The sequence below is a fragment of the Mytilus edulis genome, chromosome 7 (assembly GCF_963676685.1).
Source record: "Mytilus edulis chromosome 7, xbMytEdul2.2, whole genome shotgun sequence".
Taxonomy (NCBI): Eukaryota; Metazoa; Mollusca; class Bivalvia; order Mytilida; family Mytilidae; genus Mytilus; species Mytilus edulis.
Genome location: NC_092350.1, coordinates 32,948,569 through 32,975,011, shown reverse-complemented (window position 1 = coordinate 32,975,011; position 26,443 = coordinate 32,948,569). Strand labels below are relative to the sequence as shown.

The 26,443-nt window shown below is 31.0% G+C and overlaps 1 protein-coding gene across 1 annotated transcript; it reads left to right on the top strand.

Annotated features, from left to right (window-relative positions):
• The first annotated feature begins 16,291 nt into the window (after positions 1–16,291).
• Positions 16,292–25,705, top strand: LOC139483091 (trypsin beta-like). Its single transcript, XM_071267124.1, has 6 exons — positions 16,292–16,309; positions 17,084–17,271; positions 20,601–20,682; positions 21,735–21,918; positions 24,054–24,193; positions 25,448–25,705. Exons 1-6 carry the CDS (start codon positions 16,292–16,294, stop codon positions 25,511–25,513), a joined length of 678 nt encoding a protein of 225 aa, XP_071123225.1. The 3' UTR covers positions 25,514–25,705.
• The last annotated feature ends 738 nt before the right edge of the window (positions 25,706–26,443 follow it).

Sequence of the window (26,443 nt, the reverse complement as noted above, 5' to 3'; positions counted from 1 at the left end):
AATCCAGGATCAACCCTGATAATTCAAGTCATTATTTTCAGAAAAATAAACTGTCTCATAAACTAATCTTTAATTTGATAAAAACATTATCAGATAATGAAATCTCATTTTAACAAATTGGTGAATGATATTGTACTTAATATATATGATAAGAATCTCATCCAAGTAAATTTATTAACATATGTTTCACACTGATCAACCATATGTCATGCTGTTCTTGAATTTACATGAAATAAAAGATTTAATTTGGAAGGGATTGGTTATTATACTGTATTCAGCATTGTAATTTTAGATTTATTTAAGTGCATATATTTTAAATATAAGTTATAAGTGTGTTAATATGAAAGTATAGATATATAATCTTTTGCATGAAGGAGGGGTAAATAGGTAAGAATTTACTATGTAGTACATTTTAATATTATTATTGCTGTTGTTGAAGAAGAAATCATCCTAAAGCTTATTAGATTTTGCATAATTTAAGTATTTGTACTAATTGGTATAATAATGAAATTGCAGACATTGTCATTTTTTTTAGATGTTAATACATGCATTTAATGACAAGTTTTATACATTGCATTTTACATAGTCACTTTAAAATCAAATTTTAAAGTTAACCCAAGATTTCTCATTTGCCTTTCAATGTGAGCAGTTGTGAAATGTGTATTCCTAAATTTCCAATTGTAAACCTTTCCTTTATGGCACATTTCTCATGTGCACAAGAATTAAAAGTATTTAACCATAGTATATTGACAATTGTCCAGAATGGGCCAGTGTAATAAGTTTGTTTTAAACTTGAATGTAATCATACATATTCTATCAAATGTGTCATGTTTTATAACTGAAGGGTAGATTATGTAATATAATGATATATATAATAATGCTGATGATTTCAAACTGGTATTTATGTGCATGTGCAATCTTACAGATTATCATCGAGAGCAGCAGTCATAAGCATATATAAAGTCCCATCGTGTATATAGAATTTTAAGAAAATTATTTATCTGTGATACTTATTATTTCTGCTTAGTATTATTGCATTTATATTTGATTGCTAGGGATAGATTTTCCAGGTTTAATTATATAAATTGTTTGTGCATTGTTAGTGAAATGTTGTTAGATGGATTTAAGGAATTTAATCAGACTGATCATGTTGATCATCATAGTTTTAGTTATAGTTTTATAGTTATAGGTACTTACAATTTTAACAAAGTTATAGAATCTTATTTTAAAAGCATTTTTAAGCTTACAAACATGATAACATAATACAGTAACAAGCCTACACTGTTCTATTGTTTTTGATGCATTCTTTGTATGTGAGCAAATTTCTCAGAGGAAAGCCAAAGCTAGAACTTTTTTGTTGATTGTGCCATAATACTATCAACACTTGTAAAACTAATATAGTCTCATTTGACATTGAACAGGTTAACTTAATTTTATATGAAGGTATGCCCTTGGCAACAAGCCATTTTTAAATATTATTCATCTAATTTAAAGTAAATAGTGACCAGGTTACTGTTTGAGGTTGCAGTTGAGCTCTTTTATAGCTGTTCTTCATGTCAAAGCCTATATGAAGATAACTAAGATGAAAGATTATGTGAAATCTTTTGACAAAACATTAATGAAAATAGTTTTTACATTATTATTCTTATTAATATAACTGTAGGAAAACAAATTGGCCATAGATTACAAATAATATTTTTAATTACATGTATAGGTAAAAGGTAATGGAAAATCATATTCAATTGTTGTATTTTATTGGCAATAGAGCGAAATAGAGTCTTCAAAGAATAAATGCCTAAATATTATTATCTCTTTTTCTGTAAGGAATAATTTTATGCCAATGTATTCAGATTAATTCTTGAAGAACAACATCTGATATACAGTTCTTCATAAAACAATTTAAATGTTAGAGGACTTACATGAGACAGTGCTGTATAATTGTCAATTAGACAGGATATAAGAACAGATCTGATATAATTTAGAATTAAATCTGTTAAAAATTCAGCCATAATCCTATTAGTTGTTTTTGATAATAATGGCATGGTACTTTGTTTGTAGAGACTGGCAAGTTTGTTAGCTGAAAGTATCTTATTTTTTTTACTTATTTATTGCTTGTTTTTTTTAAACAAGAATTAATATTTTCAGGTTGTAAAAGAAAAAAGTTCTCAACAATTTTTATGGTTGTAACAGGTTATTTGGTAAATGGAAATCCACAGTTTTTCAACTATTTCTAGAGAAATCAGATATTCTTTTTTGATAGTTATTGAATATTTTGAAATAAAAAGTAACCCTCCTTGGTTCAAGACCAACAGTCAAAGTCAAATGGTTACCATGTATGATATACATTGGCCAATTATAACGAAAAAGAGTGGAAAAAATTGAAAATCTATCTCTATCTTGATTTTTGCTTGCTTTTTATTATTTTAAGCTATTATATCTTAGAAATTGTAATTGGTGGATATGAGTTGTTATATTTTACAGTACTTGTATTGCTTGAATATTTAAAATTATTCTTAATTTTAAGCATTTTACATTGTACTGCAAACAATTTTGGATAAAATTTTAGTTAACATCTTTTTTATTTTATTAGAATGTATCAAAAATAGTTAACATGGTAAAGTATCAATTGACACGAATTGAGTCACAACATTGTATTGTTTTGAACATTTAAACAATGATTTTTTTTTATTATTTTCTATTGATAAATAACATCCAATTAAATCATGTCATGAATTTAAATTGTCAATCATGTTGAAAAAATATCACCAGTAGTATTACCAATGTTATTTCAACTGATCAGGCAGAGCTTACGTTTTAATTTGCATAAGGACAGTCTATATGATGATTTGTGTGATAAGGATGAGTGCCATTATAATTATCATTGATTTCTAATCACCTATCAATGTCACAAAACGAATTTACAATAATCATAACTGGACACTTCATTGATGAGTTTATCCAAAAACACCTATCAGGAGATGGACTGGTCAATGATGAGCAAACCGTTTTAACTCCGCCCAGTCAAGTGAAATAAATCAAGCAATACTACCAATTACATACTTGGTATCCAAAATTTTTTAACTGTAATGTTAAGGTACAACAAGTAGTTTGTACATTTTGCTTCAGCTTGCCTGCTTTATTATTTATGGCACAGTGAAAATTGATTATTTCTTTTCTTTGCATTCCATATCAAATGATAATAAAATTTGTTATTGTTTCTATATTTTTTTGTTCTTTATTTTATTGCTAATAGTCTTTTTAGTCATACATTATTTTGATAATAATTTGGTGTTGTCTTTTGTGTGTTGTTTTGTTATAAGTGAATGTTGCAAAGCTGTTTTTATGACAGTAAGGATACAGTATGCTCTTTGTTATTAAGTTCTCCATATTTTATATAAAGAGTCTTTTTGGGGTTCATATTCTCTTAACCATATTAGTGTGTCTTTGAATTTTGTGGTAAATAAAGGCAACAGTGGTATACTGCTGCTAAAAATACATAAATTTACTGAGAGAAAACAAATCTGTGTTACAAACTTAAACCAAGGGAATCTCATCAGCTATAAGAGGGAAACGAAGAAACTAGAGAAACACTGAAATGCAACAATAACAAATGCCAATGCAACATACATTTGTTAAATAAAATTGAGAATGGAAATGGAGAATATGTCAACAACCAGAAAGCCACAATGGGAATTCAACGCAGTGAGAAAATCAAGCTCCTAGAGGTGGACCTCAGCTGGCCCTTAAATAAAAATATGTATTAGTTCAGTGAACTGGACATCATACTAAACTCCATCACATACAAACTAAAATTTAAAAAACACATACCAAGACTAACAAGGCTCCTGACTTGGGACAGGTGCAAAAATGTGGTTGGGTTAAACATGTTTTGTGAGAATTCAACCATCCCCTGTTCCTCTAGCCAATGTAGAATAAAGAAACAGCAATACGCACAGTAAAACTCAGTATAAAAGTAAGTTTCTTGATTAGTTTTTTTTAAGAAAGTAAAATACAAGCTTAAACAATGTCTAGTCTTTTACTGCTTTTAAAAAGACTTTTTTCCAACTGGCAACAAATCAGAATAACAAGTACCACATCAAAACTAAATACATGAATGTTTGATATCAAATACGGTGACACGTCTTATAGCAACGGAATTCAAACTCAGCAAAACAGTCACAATCGGGGAACAGGTCACGTTCGGTAATTAAAAGACCAGACAACGTAATGGAAAACCACAATCTAAGATGTGGTTAAAATGTCCTTAGTTAGTTTAGACAGACACATCGTATGGATCAACCAATTCGTGATAACTGTTTCTACTTGAAGTCTGTTTCTCAGTTACATGTACTATAATTTATAGGTCAGCGAAATTGCTGTTCAGAATAAGTTTTGTCGAGGAAGGTTTATCTAATATTGACCTCAACTACATGTCCATTCGATCACTATTAAGTTTCATGGTTAATACTTTTGACATGTATGATAACTTTATGATATCCACGAAAGAAAGGCGAAAGATACCAATTGAACATTCAAACCCGTAATTCGGAAATAAGTTGACAACGAAATGGCCAAATAAAAAAATTATCAAAAAATGAACAACAGTACACAAAACACAACATAAAATTAAAACTGAGCAAAACGAATCCCACCAAAAACAGATCCTGCTCTACATGTGGCACCCGTTGTGTTACTCATGTTCGTACATAATTAGTACATTCGTACGTTTGAATATTTATAATTCAGTAGGTCACATTCAGGAAAATGGGATGGGATTGTATTAACGACCTTTTGAACATATCCGATATCATCTGTGAAACGGATATTCCATAACAAAGGGGGATTTCAAATTCAAGTTTATAACTTGGAATAAACTCTGTAATCAGGCGCTACTGGAATATTGCTACTTAGAAATGGAAAGTTCACAACTGGAAAGCTCTTGTCGTTAAGTTTTGTTTTAAACCGACCGTCAGACAATTTCTAGATGTAAATGTAAAAAAGATGTGGTGTAATTGCAAATGAGATAAAACTCCACAAGAGACAAAATGTCTCAGAAATTAGCAACTAGAGGTAACCGTACTTTTTAATAATTATAATTCAGTAGGTCACATTCATGAAAAGGGAACGGAATTGTATTAACGACCTTTGGAACATATCCGATATCATCTGTGAAACGGATATTCCATAACAAAGGGGGATTTCAAATTCACCACTTGGAACTTTTGGTTGAACATCAACCCAGTATCAAGGAACTCATGATAGGAAATGCAAGCCCTGGAATATCATTTCAACTGGGAGATATATACTCCGTATGTAGGCGCTACTGTAATGTTGCTAATACAAATATGGAATTTGTAAGCTGAAATCATCTATTTTGTATTTTTCAAAAATTTAACAAACGCAGGTTTTTCCTATCAACCTTTTTTCTACAATAGTATTACTCGCGTACGACTGTAAAAATGAAACTTTATAACCATTGATGCAAAATATAAATTTATCAAAGATATTGGTAACATGACGTATAAACGGTCAAGTGATTATTTACTATAAACACGTGTTTGTGTTCACATCAAGCACATGGTATGTGTTTATGTTTAATTTGATTGGATGACATGTACCCGCAATGCGACTTTTATACGCTCATGCTCATGCAAAGCATGATAAAGCATTTCTAAAGGGGTTCGTTTTAGAAAAAAAGGTTATTCGAAGTATATAGTTAACGTAGCAGCAATTCAACATTATGTTTACCCTTTTTTGAGTTGATTATTGTTAATGTGAGTATATACAAACATTACATTATATTATTGATATGAATTTTCCTTCTTTTGTAGATAATGATTGTGTTACTGTATATTCTTTTATGTGATTGGATTGGTAGTGTTCTTGATTGAATGTATAGTGAAGGACTTCAGTCTAAAGAATTATAAAATTCAGTGTAATTAATATTTGAGGCTGCTATACATGTAGGCACACTTATCCTATTTGTATGTTGTTATATTTATTAAATAATTTATATTCGTTTGAGCTGGCGAATTAGAATATAACAATTGATATGCAAGAGGATCGACTTTAAATTAACATACCGTACATAAGAATATATAACTGTGTTGGATGCAATGTAGACATTTCTTAATGTGTAAGTATTGAGTTTCTTGTTGCACAATTTGTATATTTTGTTTAAATTCTTTTCAGAAAGTGAGAAATGTGAGACGCTCAATTTTATATTTACACCAGACGCACATTTCGTCCACAAACGACTCATCAGTAGCACTCGAATAAAAAAAAGTGTTAGAAAGGCCAAATAAAGTACGAAGTTGAAGAGCATTGAGGACCAAAAATTCTAAAAGGTTCACAAAGGGCATGGCATTGTAGTTGCGACATTTGGAACATATTCACTATTATCTGTGAAATAGATATTCCATAACGGTCAGTCAACTCGTAATGGCGTCCGTATAATTAACGAAGGGATGATTTCAACTTCGCCACTTGGAACTCTTGGTTTAATAGCTCCATTTCGAGCAGCTACACTATTTCAAAGAAATCATGATTGGAAATACAAGCCCTGGAATATCGTTTTAACTGGGAGAAATAAACTCTGTATTCAGGCGCTACTGGAATATTGCTACTTAGAAATGGAAAGTTCACAACTGGAAAGCTCTTGTCGTTTAGTTTGTTTTAAACCGACCGTCAGTCAATTTCTAGATGTAAATGTAAAAAAGAAGATGTGGTATAATTGCAAATGAGATAATTCTCCACAAGAGACAAAATGTCTCAGAAATTAGAAACGATAGGTGACCGTACGGCCTTCAAAAATGAGCAAAGCCCATACCGCATAGTCAGCTATAAAAGGTCTCGAAATTATCAATGTAAAATAATTCAAACGAAAAAACTAACGGACTAATTTATATACAGAAAATGTAAGTCAAGATATATGACGGACTGTATCAATTATCTGAAGTTTGATTGGATATATGAGTTCAACGAAGTCACCAAATGTTGAATTATCGAATTAAAGAAAATCTTGTATATAGCGGAAAGTAAACTAAAAAAATACTGTTAACTGCTCTTCTTTCTTCATGACAAGTTCCTGAATGAAGTCAGCATAAAAGTAATAACATTGACTGAAATAGAAACAATGGTAAGAGTTGATTTACAAATGCACGAAGGGGAAGTCTTTGGAAATCAATTTTGAACTTATTTTGGTCTTTTGAATAAAATTTGTCTACACAAATTGGTATCTAGTTTTGTGTTGCAATCTCGTGCCATGTATACATATTAATGCTAATATATTCATTTAGATAGGTACTTAGTATTGTCTATCTAAACTTATTGAAATCAATTGAATTTCATCTTTTCATTTTTGACAACGTAAAGATATCTAATGACAAACACATAAGGTTCATAAGAAATATCTTGACAAGTTTACGGATATGACGATATGAAAACTATATGAGTTCTATGTATTTATTATTGACGATTTCTTTCTATTTGTCCGAATACTTACACTCTAAACATTTGTGTTGATAGTCATATCTATCATACGAAAGCATTACCATAGTATACCAGTGGATTTGAATTGCACCTTTTACTCATGCAAAGGACTTGGCCAAATACCAAGTCACCTTTGTCAACAAAGTATTTTTTGTCTGAATATATAATATAATTTTACAAACAAGTTGAATCTCTTTCTTAGACAAACCTTTCAGTTGTGATTTTTTTAATAAAAACGAAGCTGTGGTGTAGTGATAAGTGCATCGGGATAAAAATATCTCGAACTGAGTTTTCGGTTCTCCCTTTACACAAATTGCGAGTATGGTCTTGAGGAAACGATGATAGTCCGTCGGAAGGGGACGATAAATGGCTGACCCGTGTTAAGAGAGAGCCATATTTCTTGCACGTAAAAGACACCCTTGTAGATTTCGAAAAAGAACAGACTAATGCCGCTACAAGGCAGCACTCGCACCCGCAAAGTGGAAAAGGAATAATATAAGTTGCAATAACTTGTTTCCCAATCGATTATAAATGAATATGTTTTAACTAATAAAACGAAGTCACTTTTTAAGATATCAACATTTTGTGACACTAATCAATGAAAGTTTGAGAAAAAAAACTTTATTGCTTCGCTGTGGTTTATACTAATGCTGATCAATTTGTGTATCAACAAAGAAAAATACAAGTCTAGGCTTATGAAAGATTGTGTTTTACTGTTCCATAAATCCAAAAGAAAAGTGCAAAAAGAAGAGGTCAAATGCATGTTGTAAATCAGGTATAAATTACAGACAAATATGGCGAGATTTTCATGGTAATATGATTGATATTCTGAATGTTTGTTCAAATCAGTTATATAGGTATACTAATTTTTTGTCACGCCACACCTCATAATATACAGATACTTAGAAATTTGTACAATTATTCTTTGATTTCGATGTTCTAAACATTTTTGTAGCATTGTATTTCATCACAAGAAACCCATGAGAAAGTTCTTTTCAGACATATGTAGCCTCCTGTTATAAAAGACAATAAATTTGGCCAGTAATTTTCTAACATTATTTTACGTTATATTTTATAAATATTTTGATGTAACATCTTGTATGTGGGGAACCATAATAAGGAAACAATTATGATTAACAGATAAAAATATATAAACATAAATTAAAGTTATAAAGGACAAATCATAAGCCTATGGATCAAGAACGTATACAATATAGAAAACTTACTTAAATATTAGAAAAGATAAACAGAATATCCAGTTTTGTTAGACAAATGAACAAAAACGCTATTTGTTTGTTTCAATTTGTAGCTTCATTTCAACAAGTAGTTCCGTTAAGTTGATTTTGAATGATTTTTAATCATAATATATCAATTTTTATCTGTTTACCTTCGCAACGAGGCCTCATCAAAATAAATGGGACTAGACAATTATTCGAATTTATTATTTCAATACATTTACACCTATTTAAAGTATACAAATCAAATTTAATTGACATATTGTATTTAGGTAAATGCAACCTTTTTTAAAAGATACAAATACATTTGAAACCATGATATATTTGTTTTTAAATAAACGTTTACAATGACTAAGGCATGCTGAAATGTTGATAAACCGGCTGCATATTTGTAAAGTAAATACAAAGATATTTTAGATCAGAATATTGTATTTTAGTTTCTGCTTCATCCCAAAATTTTAAATGAATTAGAAGATGTATTCTGAATGTCCTTTTGATTTTTTCTAAAGCGTTAAACAATATTTTATACTCAAAGTAAAATGAATTGGACACAAGAAAATAATGAATTTGATAAATACAGATACATATTGTAATATCTGCACGGTTTTTTCAAACGAGAGGTTTACCAGATGATAGTAACGTAACATTGAAGATAAGGTCACCAAAGAGCCATCCAAAATTGTATATCAAAACTTCTCACTTGTATCTTTATAAAGAGCAGTTAAAAACGAAATGGTGTATATATTCAATGTTTTAAAAACATAGACTGGTCAGCTATTGCCTCAGAGCAAGTCGATTCAAGAAAGATTAGAAACCATAATTATAGTCAGCAGCTACCTCGGTCCATATAAATAGTGTATCGGTAACAGATTTAGTGCTGAATATATATTGACAAAATACCAGATTAATAAAATACACGTTGCTTATTCGTGTGTTAATGGTTTTACTTGTGTAAACATGTTTAAAAGCAATACGATCCATGATTGTACCAACACAACGTTTTCGAAAGATTGGTATATAGTTTGAGGTAATGACAAATCGCTTGTGTTAAAATCTGTAATATCTTAGCATTATCAAATAATTCGTAAAGGAACCGTACAGTCTAAATGCAGGCTTTTAACATTCTGTAACCAATCACATCTTGTCACGATGCAAACTGTCATTCCAAGACTAAGTCTGTACAATTGTATAAGGTTACATAACATTTTTAACATTCATTTCACATTGTGGTGATCTAAAAAAAATAAGAGATATTACAATTAGAGTACGAGGTTTTCTTAAAATTACAGATTAATGAAGATCGTCTTGTCTAGGGGCAAGACGTTAACAAAAAATGTGACAGGTATTTTAAATCTTATTTTGAATTTCAGACGTGTGAATGTTTAGAAACATACAAATGAATCGATTGTTCATTTTCAGTGCATTCTTCGGTAAGTTAATATTATAGGCTCTCATAAATAAAGTCGACAATTGTTTGACTTTGATCAAATATTGTCAATCAATTTGAAAGTGACATATCAAGAAAAAAACGAAACCGTCACGATTCACGAAAACTTAAAAAAAAAAAAAAGCAAAATTGCGCGCGTCGATAGGGAACGCATCAAATGCTATGTAGCATCTCACAAGAAAATTAATTTTTAGTCTTAAAATGCATTTTCATCTTAATATAATTTGGAAATCCTGCACGATCAATTATTTTGTGATGTTTAGTCTTTCATCTAATTTCCGGATATATCCGCTGCGGTAAATTCAGAACTGTTCTGACAATTCGCTTTCAGCAAATTCTTTATAGTTATCATCATGGTTATACAAACATACTATTTTCTAAAAAAAGCGGCGAAAAATATCATTCGAACTTATACGTCGAAAATTAACATGACCTCTGCCATGGCAAATAGAGAAAACAAAGTAACAGACAAAAAAAATACAATATATAAAAATGAAGATCTGGTATGATTATCAAGGAGACAACACTCCACAAGACACCAATGACACAGAAAATCACTAAACTAATGTTCGTCCTTCAAAATTGAACAAAGCCCATACCGCATAGTCAGCTATAAAAGGCCCCGTGAGCACATCACAAAAATCTAAACACTAGACAACACTTACCGTTAACCCGGGGTGATATCAAATTCCAGAATGGTAAACAGACCTTTCGTCGCATGATGCAAACGTCGTGTAGGTCATGACAGTTCTAACCCGGTGATAAGTCTCATTTGACAGGTTTTAAGTCATCTTTCATTCAAGTTTAATCAACCATTTACATGATAAGGAATATAACGGTTTTTATTTATTCGCTCGAAGTATTTGGGCGTCAGATTCTGTTATTGTAGTTACAGATTTTCCATTTGAATTATACAAGGAGTTTTTTTGTTTGTTTGTGATTTTAGTTTTTTCGAACTAATATATTGTCATAGTAATGACTAACATGATACATTCTAATAATCATAATATGAAATTAAAGTAATACAAAACATTCTTTTTGTTTGTAGTGTTCTGCAAGTCTAAAGTGAGTCTATAAATACCATTTTAATATTTAATGAGTATAATCCAATTTTGATGGTCATTAACATTGTTCCTTATCAATGAAAATCAATGTATTTGAATCAACGTACACATGCACAACCTAACGGTCTATAAAGCAACACAGCAAACATTCTCGATAATTGAGTGGTGACATTTGATTTGGTGTGCTTCATTGCTAGTGTAGCAACAATTCAATTATTATTTGCTTCATTGCTAGTGTAGCAACAATTCAATTATTATTAAATGAATATAAGATTAGAGGTGAATAGAATAGAATTTTTGTGCAACATTCTTACACTAACCAAGAACCTAAATATACAGTTTACTGGATACGTTATAGTTATTGACCAAGCTATTCGGTATATAGGATTTAAATTTCACGACTTGTGTGGCCCTTTTTAACCCGAACGACGTAGAAGTTCGGATTAAAGGGTTATACGAGCCGTGCAGATCAAATCCTATATACCGATTTGATTGGTCAATAACTGTTTTAATACATGACGCCATCAATTTACGTTAACGTTTTAGAAATATGCGGACGATATTCCGCAATCCACCGCTCCGAGGAAAGTTTCTGATAGGGTAAAGAAAGAGGGAAATAAACCCTTATGTAGTAAAAGGTTTATAAGATTTTAATTATTATTAAATCTTTCATATTTAGGCTTCTTCCTAAATTGTTACATTTTATTGAAGAATTGCGATTTAATGGTAAATTTATTGTATCGTTTCTGTTAAAACTCACAGTTTTTATCTAATTAATAATGATTAATACATCTGTTTCTGTGTGTGTTACATTTTATGTTGTGTCGTTGTTCTCCTCTTATATTTTATGCGTTTCCCTCAGTTTTAGTTTGTTACCCCGATTTTGTTTTTTGTCCATGGATTTACGAGTTTTGAACAGCGGTATATACTACTGTTGCCTTTATTGACAAATAATTTACCGTAAGTTACCTAGAAAAATCATAACTGAAAGGGTTATTTAGTATATAGATTAATTGATTTTCTTTCCCTCAATTATATGCTTAGAGAAAGATGAACCGAAAAATATGTTAGTACCTAAACTTAGAATGTTAATTGAACAGAAAAAAACGCTTCTCTTTCAAATCTTTTACTCCCCCAACTCCCCATTTTTTTCTACTATATTCATTTTTGAAGACATGTCCATCTAAACGAAGTCTGATTATTGAAAATAAATAATTAATATAAGGATTATAATGATCATTGGCCGTTTTGTGCTGGTCAACTGCAGCTAATCCCCCCCTGTGCTGACACAAATTTGAATGTGATCCTCATTTGATCCAGAAATAGTTACTTTATAGGAATAAAATCAATATTCGAAAGAGTCATAATAATTTCCGTGGAGTCTAAAACTAATCCAAATCAAATTTCATTTATTTGGATAATCTTAAATACATTTCTTAATTTTCTAATTGTCAGAAATTACTAAAAGTCAATTTTAATTAAATTTGTCGTAGCTTCCAGGCAGATGACGGATTTTCGGGGGTGGGGCAAATATGTCGTCCACCCTTGGATTGGACAACATATCGTGTTTTAGCATATTTTCGACAAAATTGTATTTAGTTTCACAGCACTCAGTGATATTGTTTTTATGTTGTTTAGGATACCACCCATTTTGGGGAACAGGGACCGCTCCCAAAGGTAAAAATACAAGTGAATTGTGCGGTATATCTGAGGTAGTTTATGCACAGGTTAGCTATGCATTTGTCTGATTATAGCGCAGTAAGAACAAAGAGATTTTACCTATACCATGTGTTAATCTTATCATAATGTTCAGAAATAGTTTGAATATGTATATTGTTTGTTCACCTTTTAAAATTTGTAGAATGATTTCCATCGGCTTTGATCATGTTGATGGTAATATAAAAGGAGTGTTTTAGATTTTACAAAATTGAAAATAACAATTTATAAATTTTGTCCGTCCGTTAGACAAAACAAAATAAAAATGAACGTCAATAATGTACAACCATGTGGAAACATAATGAGCTGTATGATCAAAAGTGACATGGAAGGAATTAGCAACTTAATTTTAAATTGGTTTTAAGGATGTTTGCCCCTCTACTTTTGAATTGTTGCCAGATTTTCGGAATCCTCTGGTTTTATCCATGTATTAACATCAAAACAATTTGCCCACAAACCCCTACTTTTCTTTTCTTTTTTAACGTATTATTTAAAAAGCCATATCTCAAAATCTTATGAAATCCTTGTTATTTTTCATAGTTTTTTTAAACAAAAAGGGTGCCAATGTTAAGTTAAAATATCTAGAGAGAATTGTTTCCCGCCAAATTTTCAACGGCTTATATCTTATCTCGAAAACAAGCACACGGACCTTCAATTTTTTCTGCCTTTTTAGTTTCTTTATTTATATTCTTTCAATTTATAACAGTCTTTTAAAAAGCTTGTTATTTTTAAACAGAGTAGCGAACATCCTTGAATAGCTTTTAAATTGATTAACAGAGAATTTCAGAAAAAAAACATGTTATGAGTTATGTGAGTACAGAATCACTGATAACGAATATGATGAAATTCATAGAGATTCCAGTAGTGGTTTCGACTCAGTGCAAGTCGTTATAAAAAAACCTCCAAATTTAACATTTCAAATCAAGCACTACTCGGGTACCATATTATAAGCATTGTATTTTTGGATACATTTGTCAACCAATTGATCAATGTAAAATCTGGTGAGCATTATTGAAAAAAGGAAGTTATCTTCCTGCCCAGAATGCATCATTTTTGTCTTCTTGTTACCAATGTCAAACTTTTAAGGCAAAGTATTTCAGATCATTTGAGCTATTTTTGTAATGTTTGATTTGGGCATGTACCTTCTATCGTATTAGAAGGATATGTATATGTGCTTGGTCGTTAAATATTTTTGTTTGCAGCGTTCCAGGATTAATTGAATCTAAAAACATGATTAGTACAAAAGTAACAAAACATTATTTGTATGCATAAGAAAAAATATTTCAATGTTATGTGTCTATTATCTATATCCAAATTATACAATTATTGTATTACAAAACTACAATGTCCCTCCTAAAATGTATCTTTAATCAAAATTCCAAATTTCAAATATAGCTTTTCTATCTTTATTTACAATTTGTTATCTCATCCATGTAACAAATGAGGATGTTTCCCGAAACAGTACAAAATTTAAGCAAATTCGCCATTAAGGACTCATACAACATATTAAAGTAATAATTATAATGTTTATAAAAAAAAAGATGTAGCATTGTTTTTGAGTCAATTTCATAAAATAACCAATCGAAGAACTCAAATATTGAAAAGTTTTCAACGTTTGACCGTGAAACAAATTGATAGACGGATACGAGTAATGTTTTCTAAGGTCAAAGGAGTTAAGTTGTGCGTTTATTTCACATGTACATTTATCGGTTTATTTTTTCATTGGCAAATCACGGTTATAATCATTAAAACTTATGTAATCATTCTGGTAATCAATATAAGAACAAAATATCTTTAATTTGTGTATTGATGATTGAAGTTGTATAATCGGTAAGAAGAGTATGTATTTTCTTTTTGATCAAATGATAACACTTACATTATTGCCAAACTTACTTGTGCTTTCTGGTATGTTTACGAAGATTGAATTAGCAGTTTGACGGAATTGTCTTTAGTTGTTGATTTGATGATGACAAAGGAGAAGGTTCACGAAGGGTTAAAATTGGCCCTGATTTTTTTATGTTTTTTAAATTGGGTCAAAATATTCCAAATCTCATATAGAAATACTTGTGATAATACTATTAAGACAAGATTATTTTTTCTGGCACTTTCCTTTACAAATTATCGAGCTATGACCACTTAAATAAACACAATTTGTAATAAAAGGTCAATTTTGGTACTTTTTCCCCATAATTCTAATTGTTTTTGGCATAATTTACTTTGGCCGCCATCACCGATCCAAAAAGTTTTTATATTAATGAAATCTATATCAAAATTGGAATCTTTTGGTTACAACACATTTTGGATTGTAGATGGCGGCCAAAGTGTTTCTAAAGCTTTTAGGTCTGAAAAATGCACAAAATAATCATATTTTGACAAAATGTCCAAAATGGGCTTACTGTGGAGAATATTATGTACTCTTATGAAAAGAACTGATAAATTTAGCATTTAGACTTTTGAAATAGACCCATTTACAACCAATTTGAGACCTTTTTGGTGATTTATGATAAAGTTGATATTTTAGGCCATTTTGTGCCATAAGTGAACCTTGTCCTTTATTATCGCTTCAAGTGGACTGTTTTTTCTTTGTTATTGTATGGCACAAATTGTGTTATTATTACAAAAAACTGTAGTAATTTGGTTATTCTATATGACAAGTAAATTTTTGGTAAAAAGCCTTAAGGTGTGGCAGTTAGGATTATTATGTCATTATTATTTCCCTTGTTTAGAACTATAAATTTTATATTTCTTTATATGATGATTTAGGTGAGGCTTATTCAGTATATATTAGTTATTTGGAAAGCATTTGCTATTTGAATTCATGGGTTAAAGACAATTATTTATATTGTAAAGTTTAATATTTGAATCTTATATATTTTATATAATTGGTTTGAGATTATTATCTTGAATCCTCTGAGGACTGACATTCAGTCCAACCAAGGAAAGCCAAGCTTTCCAACCACCGTTTAGGTTAGTACCTCTGCTAAATGCATCCTTAGAACGAGTTAATTGAAGTCATTGAATGCTCCATTTCCACTTACGTTTGGCATATCATAATAAAAGTTGTATTTTGCTGATTAGATTATATATTGTTTCAGTTGTTTGTTTTCATTTACTGAGATATATTATAGCGCTCTCACATTTGGCATCCATCGTCTCCATACACATCAGTTCACAAACCAGAACAAGCTGTGGTCCGCATACCCGAATCTCCAGCAGAATTGCTCCTGTTACAAAGGCAATAGTTGATTCCCATTTTTGGTCGGATGGTTGTCTCTTTGACACATTTCCCATTTCCCATTTCCATTCTCAATTTTAATTATTTTAAACGTTATTCGATTATGACAAAAGTATTATCAGTAAATGATGATTAAATGATGTTATCGTTGTTTATTGTTGTTTAGAAATAAGTTTAAAAAAAGGACGAATGATACCTGAGGGACATTCAAATTCCCCATTTCCATTCTCAATTTTAAATAGATAGAAAATAATTTGACAACGCCAGGGCTAAAAACGAATAAAACAAACAGACAAATAAAAGTACACAAGACATAACATAGAACGATAAAGACAAAGCAATAGAACCCCACTCAAAACGGGGGTTGATCCCAGGTGCTCTGGAAGGGTAAGTAGATCCTGCTTTACATGTGACACCTGTTGTACTGCTTATGTTATTACAAATCCGGTAAATAGTCTAATTTGGTAGGTCACATTCGTGAAAAGGGAACGGGATTGATGTAACGACTTAACGAACATATCCGATATAAACTGTTAAACGGACATTCGAAAACGGTCAACCAACTCGAGATGGCGTCTGCAAAGTTTGATGTCATAATTTGATTTGCTATTTTTTTTATATAGCTATGGTATAACTAAATGAGATTTGTCTTTACTTGGTAGCTAAATGATGACCGTTGTCCAATCGCTATAAACTGTCTTTATTTGGTGATGATTGTGTTATCGCTAAAGAAGAAATGTCTTATATGGTAATTTGTTGATTTCAAATTTTAGTATCCCTATGAGGAAACTGTTTTTAATTGGAGATTGTTGGAAATAGAATGTAGCATTTCTGAAACTAAATGTATGTAATTTGAATTTGATAATGAGTAGATATTTCTTTTACTTATTTCCAGGCTATTAAGGCGGAAGCTGCGATTGTAAGGGGTGACAATACCTTTATAGCATCTCATCCATGGATGGTCTCTGTTCAGTTCAGACAAGATGAAAATGAAGATTTTACCCATAGCTGTGGAGGAGCAATCATTGACAAAAGTTGGGTTTTAACAGCGGCACATTGTAATTCATTTTATTCTGAACGACCGTAAGCTATCTTATTTTAAGTTATGTATCGGTCTTAAAATGCTAGATGCATGGTCATCGGAGGATGTATACAACGTTGTAAGTTTGTCTCTCGTGAGGTGACTTAAAAATCGATTCTATACGAAATTACTATGATATTTAGTCAAACAAATAGGCTTTTATAAGTCGTTATCACATTATCTTTGCATCGTTTGACACATCTTTAGAATATCGGATGTGCTAGTTGCAGGCATTTTAATACCATGTCAAGAGCAGATAATCTATAAATGAAATTCAAAAGTGTCTTGGTATGTGTATATAAATTGTACATGTGTGTACATGGATCAATATTGCTGTAGCGGATTGGAATCACAGTAATTAAAGCGCCTGACAGCATTTGTGTATATGTTATAGACAAGTACGTGTTAGAAGCTTACCAGACAAGCAAAGGTAACATTGCTACAGTGAAACTCCTCTTTTTAGGAGGGGTTCTTATGTAGTGGTTAGAACGTCTCTCTTTTATTATGTATTTGTTTATCGACGAATGTGAACAATTCGAGTCTCAAGGGTTGACTTGATATGAAATAATAGAACATTGTTTGGTAAAAAAAATTGTGACCTGTTTTGCCAAGTATGAATTTGCCTTGTTACACGACGTGTCTCTTTAATTCTATATCAAACATTCATGTATTTAGTCATGATGATTCTACTGTTAGTTTTGTGGAATATTTTGTTATGTCTAATGTTCGCTGTTGGAGACGATGTGGTTCGATATTTATATATCCCGCTGTCAGACATTTTGTTGTCACTTTCATATAAGTGTGTGTCCAGTGAGTATTTGTTTTGCTGCGTTAAAGTCTGTATATATCGTACTTTGTGGTTTGAGTTATATATTGTCGGTACATTGCAAATATGTTTTATATCTCGTTTCTCATATTTATAGTGCCCTGGTAGCTGTCGTAAAGTCATGGGAGGTATCCGTTTTTATTCTGCGCTTTGTATGCAGTAATAAACTATTATATAAAATGTATATCGCTATGCTAAGTATTATTGTGTTTCTTCAAACTGTATTCCTGTCACGGAGCGTTGTCATGGGAGCGGTATTTAAAAACATTCCTTGTAAGCAGGAGGTTTAGTAAGCTATAAAAATACGCCCAACCCACTGTGTTCTTTTTTAAAATTTCGTATACCAAGTCAGGAATAAGACAGTAGTTATCTACAGTTTGTTTTTCCATGTTTTTCGGGCTTTTGTAGTTGTAGTTTAGTAATTCTTTTGTTGAACCGTTATTTTCTTATGATAGTTGATGTATTTTCCGCAGTCTCTGTTTTTATGACCGGGATTTGTATTGATTAAATCCATTGATGATTATCGAACAGCGGTAAATTACTGTCGCCTTTTTAAGGTGGTACCAAACACATTGACCTAATTTACTTTGACTTGTTTAATTTTCATAAAATTTTCACAAAATATTTACTTATTCCCTTTGACAAAAACATAAGAATTAAAAAAAACTCGAACCACACACTTTATCGGAAAATGTCTTTGCATATACAGCAGTTTGGCGAACACTAATTTTGATAATTGAGAAGCTTTATATTATAACAATAGATCGTGATTGAAACGTTCAACTGATTTTTACAGTCTTGTCTCCCTGTAGTGTTATGTACCACCTTAACGAAATAACTAGATGAATGATAAAGCACCTAGAAACAACATATTTTAAGAATCGGTGTGGGGAGGCCTATGATTTCCAACCTGAAGTAACATTTTGAAAATCGGAGTTAGTTTATCATATCCCTTTTCCCAATCAACAGACTTATCTATCCCAAATTCATGTATTTGGTTTTGATGTTATATTTGTTATTCTCATAGGATTTTGTCTGATGCTTGGTCCGTTTCTGTGTGTGTTGCATTTTAGTGTTGTGTCGTTGTTCTCCTCTTATATTTGATGCGTTTCCCTCGGTTTTAGTTTGTTACCCCGATTTTGTTTTTTGTCCATGGATTTATGAGTTTTGAACAGAGGTATACTACTGTTGCCTTTATTTATCCAAACTAAGTGTTTATTTTCAGAATCACAGTAAGAAGGCTATAATATGACACCGGAAGTAATATAGAGAAAATTGCAAGTTATTCCCTTACTTGGCGTTAAAAAAACATACACTATTGTTGTTTGGAATCATTGAAAATAAGCTTTATTCTGTCACTGGAGATGATATTTTAAACCGGGGTGCTAGTTTGCAATACCATTTGCATTTATGGTTAACAGAACTTCAGAGAAAAATTGAAATATGAAGTTGCATGCTATGTTATCACATGGGAAATTTATGTTTAATTTTTTTTTTTATGTATTTACACTTTGTATAGACGCTTGACGAAGACTGCATGTTGCATTGCAGCTGTCTTGTGTTGTTTGTTTGGATGCAGTTAGTCCGTTCAAAAGTATTGTTTAGTTTGCAGCTGACAATTTGATGAAAATCATATGCTTTTGTGAGATAAGGAATACATGATAATAGCAAAACAACCTTACAACGGCTAAACATAGTTATAACCTGGAACATTTGCAACTGGAAGTTACCATTTAATCAAGTAATTGAATGTAAAAATATGTTTCTAGAATCGTGTGAATTTACAATTCCAACCGGGTCAAATTTACTCTTTACTTTGAAAGATTTGATTTTCAGAAACCATTTCCTATTATCATGATATGTGTGCAATCGTAATAAGGTTGTTTTGCTATTTTTATGTATTCCTTATCGTAAAGTTTTGTTTTCAACCGACTCGTATTGTTAATTTCTAAATGTTAGTCAAGATATGAGGCTGCCTTAACTGTATATGTTGTATCCTTTATCTCTAGTTTGATTGGATAGATGAATTCAACATAGTCACCAAATTTTGAATTATTTAGTGAGAGAACATGATCTATATAGCGGAAAGTAAAGTTAAAGGATTTTGATAACTTCCTATCTTTCTTCCTAAGAAGTTCCTATATGAAGTCAGCCCCATAATAATAAAGAAACAAGTCGGCAAGAAGAGGGGCACAATTGGTTCCCATTGGAATACCGAAAATTCGTCTATCAACCTTAAGCATTGCACTTTGACAGATCATACCATTGGTCTTTACCGACAACAACTGTACTCTAGAGTACATATCATATCGCCAATACTTTCTTTATTAAAAAATTGATATAAGAAGATCGCTTGATATCTTTTAAAGAAAACAACTGTCTAGAAATATATAAATATTGTTCAGTGAGAACAAGACGCCAATAGTACAATTATTTAACTATATTTTTTAAAAACAATTACGTTTTTTCCATATAATTCTAAACTTCAATCATATTTCATTTTAGGGCTACGAATATTAGAGTACTAGCTGGAAGCTCTTATTTGAGTCTGATGGATGTAAAAATACCTGTGAAAAAGTACTATGTGGTATTTACCTTTAGTAGTATACATTATAACTTACTATACTTCAGAATGAGAACAATATTGCATCCGCCATGCCTTTCCATATATCTGTACTTAAAGTTCTGACATTCATTTCATTTGTTTTCATGTAGTACTGAACACTATGACAAGATACGCTAATAAATACGTATTGACCTAAATAATTGATATTGATATGCACAGATGTTAGATAGAACAACATATTACTTAATCAAAACCATTCTTTCATCATAATTTAGACTATTATTAATTTCGACACGATGAAGCAGGTATCCAAGCAAAATAACTATAGGCAAATGTATAGGCATTTCTATTTTATTTTGTTTTAATCTTTCATGAATTACTACCCAAGGTGGCGGAGCAAGACTGTGCATTAACAACTTTTGAGATTGAAGTTAACGCACTGGTTTATGCTCCTCCCATGCTTTGTTATTCAAACGAGAAGCCATCAACAGCGGGAATTTAAAGTAAAATATCTAAATAATTCTTCAGTTAACGCACTCCTCTAATCATAACTGCAGTGCGTTAACTGAAGAATTATTTAGTTATTTTACTTTAAATTCCTAGTCAGGAATATGACTGTTGTTGTCCATTCGTTTGATGTGTTTGAGCTTGTGATTTTGCCATTTGAGAAAGAACTTTCCATTTTGAATTTTCTTTGAAGTAACGTTTTTTGCTATGATACATGTTATACATTTTTGTATATCCATCATATATCTTAGGAACATCATATCCATCTAGAATGTTACATGCTGTCAAGAAAACAGACAACATAGCCGAATCATATCAGAAAACGTATTACTAATTTTGATATATAAATATTTATTAATCTATCAAGTGCAATTTCATACAATATTTACATAGGCTTCCAAAATATTCTTTCCGTGAGAAATGTCGTGTTCGAAAAATTAAAAAAAATTATAATTTCATAAAAGATTAATATTTTTGTAAGATGTTTAGACATTTCCCGGAAGACGAAAATAACCAACAAAGTTTCTTTGGTTACATATTTGTTATAAATAATTATTTTCCTTTAGCACGAACAATTTGATTTAGCTATAGATGGAAGACCCATCAATGACCTTATGCTACTTCAGCTTCAGAAACCACTTCAATTTGGGTCTACCATCAAAAAGATCGACCTTGACACTGACATAGGCAAAAATTATACAGGAGAATTGTGCACAATAACAGGATGGGGAGATACAGATGCAAATTTAGGTACGTTTAATGTGAGATTGAAACTTGAAAACAAAAAAAGAAAGTATCGAAGGGAAATGTACACTCGTAATAAGTTGAAAGCAAACGGCCAATACCATAGCATAAATAAAACAAACCAACAAACAAACGAAAAAACGACGAAAAGATAAAGTACAGTAAACACATTATCAAGGGAGCAAGGTGATAAACGTTTGGTACTCTGCTTTCACCTTTTCAAACAAAAATATGTGTTAAAATAATTAAGTTCTTGTTTATGTGAATAACAGTTTCGTAATCATTTATTTAGAAAACTAAGCCTCCAAATTTGTCTGTTAACATATAATTATTCACAATCATTTGGTCAATTCACTTGCTAACGGGTCGTTTTATATTTGTTCCTGGTTTCAATATTTGTTCCACTTGTTGGTTTTAGTAGAGATAGGCCAGTTTTTGCTTGATTAAAGTCCGTTGATTTTTTACCTGTTAAACATGACAATTATTCAATTGAAAAACCAAAATAACTGCTTACTGTTAATTATCAATGTCTGGGAAAAGATTTACTACATATAAGCTTATATTACGGATTACAAATGTGTCGAGGTTTATGATTGGATAACAACACAGAGATGTCAGTATATATTCAGGAAACTGCTGGGGTATATAAGACGTTTTTATCCCCAATTGGAACCTCAAAAACGTCATCATAACACCGGTTACTATGTGACGTAGTCAAAAGCTATCAGACTGTCAGAGGCTCACAGAGGGAAAATAATGACGTGCTTCAGTCAATAATACATTTTTGATACAAAATCACGCATTTTACACTTTTAATACTTAAATTTAATGTTAAAAGTGTTATTATAAATTATTACATACACGATAAAATGATGTTCACAGCAAATTAGAAAATCCTTCACGTATGCCGAACATATCAGGTTGGGTTTTTCAATATATATGTGTTGTCAACAAATACCTGCACTGGAAAATAACATTAAGTCAGGGGTAATCCGTAATATATGTGTAATTCAGGTCTCAGAAAGGGTATATACTGTGACATTCCCGGCTTAGGGCTTATATCCCCTTCGCCTTCGGCTCAGGGGATATAAACTCTAAGCCGGGAATGTCACAGTATATACCCTGTCTGAGACCTGAATAACATATAATGTATTACCTTATTGGAATCTTTCTTGTCATTGTAAAATGTCAAAATCATCATCCGAACTTATGATATTCTGTGACATAACAGTGGTTCATCAGCGACTGCTCAGACACTAGTGAAGTTTTAAAAAAGGTTGAGTGACAGCTGCAAGCCTTTCAATACCGAATGTATTTTGAAATGTATGTCACATACGCACATATATAACTGAGGTGAGGAAAATTATTAATTTCTAAATTAAAATCGTCTCTTTTGTCTCGTACTTAGTTGACCGCTTATGACAAATTGGAGGCACAAGTCTAAAAATGAGATATTTATTGTCGAAATGTTTCTGTTTCAATAAAGGCAATGTTATACTTTGTAGTATAATCGATTGCTTTTCACCGAATATTTAAGTTGAAGCTTTTTGATATTATCAAGGGTCTATCGTTAGTGTATTTGTTAAGATTAATATACAAGTCCGATCGAAAAGCAAACGCCTTTATGCAAGTGCACGTACACATTTATCAGACTTTGGTTAATTTGGATCGTTCAAATTCGAAACAAAAGTTGAATGTTGAACTGTTTTGTAGGGTTCTTATATCAAATCAGTTTTAATAGAGATTTTTCATCCCGAAAAAGGATAACAAATATATTGATATTCATTTAGCATCAGGTCGAGTTCTATATAATGCAGCTCATATTAAAACAAAACCTCTTATTATATAAACACAGTTGTTGAAATCAGCGTTTTTCCTTGATAAGAAATTTCTCTTTTGTCATCCTTTTTGACACTTGCAGGTAGGGATGACATTTTTTAACAATTCTTTGAGTAGTCAAAGCCTTGCATTGGTTGTCAATAGTACACATAATTACTGTTGTTGCCATTGAATTCATTAATTAACCTACTACAGTGGTGTTTCAAAACATACTCTAAACAATTCCTACAGAAAAAAAAAATAACACTCTAAATTGAACATTGACTAATTGACATTGACTATCTAAATTTTTCTGATTACAGGAGGGAAGTATCCTGATCGTCTACAAGTACTGACTATGCCTGTAGTAACTAAAGAACACTGTGGAACTGTCTGGAGGATTCCAAAAACATTTTGGAATAAATTGATTTGTCTTCAAGTTAAGGATAAGGATTCTTGTGAAGTAACTATATTTTATTTGACTCATAAAAGAGGGACGAAAGATACCAAAGGGACAATCAAACTCATACATCTAAAACAAACTGACAATCCCATGGCTAAAAATGAAAAAGACAAACAAACAAAACTTGGGGTGATCTCAGGTGATCTCACGGAAGGGTAAGTAGATCCTGCACCACATGTCATAACTTACATTCACTGTGGTTAACCATAATTTGCAAATCTTACATTACTTGGGTACATTTCAGACGACGAATATTTGAATAAATAACATTGAACAACTTTATTCGCGAAAATAAATAATATGAAACCTATCTTACATTTTGTCAAAGATGCCTGTCTAGATATGGTGCTTAAAAGGGGTGTTCAAACACTAACAATCAATCTATCAATAAATGACTTGCATCTCGAACAACAAATGTTCTTAAACCCTACTGACTGCCATTGGCGATTGACAAATAAATGATCACCATATGTAACAAATTAATCTTAACTTATAATTTATACCAGACAGAAAACAATAAATTTGCGGAAAAGATGGTTTACCGCAAATAATATATATTAATATAAAAATAAAATGAAAATTATAATTATAATTCGATGTAATGGCATGGTAGTTACCTGACAGACAAATTTTAGCTGATCTGAAAGTTATACCATCCTACTTGCCATTATATCTCGTGTTGCATGCTACACCTCAAGGTAAGGCAGAAAAACTTTAATATTTCAGCTTGATTTATTGCAATACATGTTCTTTTTTTAGGATCAAATACTTTTTTGTCCAAGTTTAAAAAAGTAAAAACCTGGACCTCCTTATTCGATATTTGGTTTTCTCTTTTAAATGTAAAGCTTTTATACGTTTTTGTTATAGTTTTTTTAAGGAAAAGTGCCTCTTATTAAGTGCTAAATTAAATATGTTAAAAGAAAACGTTTGCAGGGGTCATCACAATTAGAAATCAGTGCACTGATGTACCTCTATACAACAATAACTAAAAAAAAATCAAAAAGATCAGTTTTGAAAACAAATGGTTGGATATGCCATGTGTCACACTTTCGAATCCCTAAAAATCTATATGTCCAAGCAAAATAAACATTGATAAAAAAAGTTGTGTTTATAATATATATCTCAAAATAATGACACAGAATTTATCATAGTCATAAGTTATGGTTAAAGTAGCGACTGATTCCATGATAATTAATTAAAGATTGCGGCTATGCACACTCAAATGAGTTATGTAAGTAATTGTTATTCTTTAAGCATGATAGTGGTGGACCAGTGGTTTGCCGTGAACTAGCTAGTAGAAATACTAACATCTGGTGGTAACCTTTGTGATGGAAGCAATCCAAGTATACATACCAGAATTTCTGCTTATTTAGACTGGATTAAAGACAAAATGAATACAAAAAGTAATAAGAACTAGAAAGACAAAAAACAAAAAGAATATGAAAACCAAAGGAAAGGAAAACCTGAAAATAACAGAAATAAAAGTTGTAACTACAGTTAAGTAAAAAAAATGTAAGCAATTCATTATGAAGTTGTTGACTTGTTTCTCTCAGACTTTTAACTTTAATTCAAAGATAAATAAAAAGATGAGATTTCAAACTTAAAAACACATTACCATTGTAAAGGCGCGATTTAACTTTAAAGGTATATATTAGCACATTAAGACTGTTGTTTGGTTGGACATTAAGTTGCTAACTGAAATTGCAAGTCTGTAAGAATATTGGTAAATATATCATATGATAACATGTTAAATTAAATTTACTGTCTTCTGTTTGTTAAACAGAGTCTGATTTTAATTTCGATAAGAGAATGACCAATCTATTTCCCGACATTAGTAGTACAATACAAACAAAATTACTACCAACGCTTATGATATCAAAGACAAAGTTTATCGTTTTTTTTTAAAGAGTAGATCAATCTTATCCGTTATATTGAAAAAATATAATAACCAAAATACCAAAATCTGAGGTATATATAAAACGGGGGATTTCGTAATTACGAAACGCTCGACTATATCAACAAACAAAACGACTAGCAAAAACAACCAGTCAGTTAGGAGTAGGGCCCAGGAAGATAAACACAACTTGTGATGAATTTCTCCATGAATCTAAATGGAATTGACAATTTTAGCTCTGACCCAGAATGTAAGAAATCGAAAATACTATAAGATCTTGGAAAAACCAAATTCTCTCTCCAATTGGAAAATACAAGTGATAAGATACTTATAATATCAAAATTAAAATTTATTCC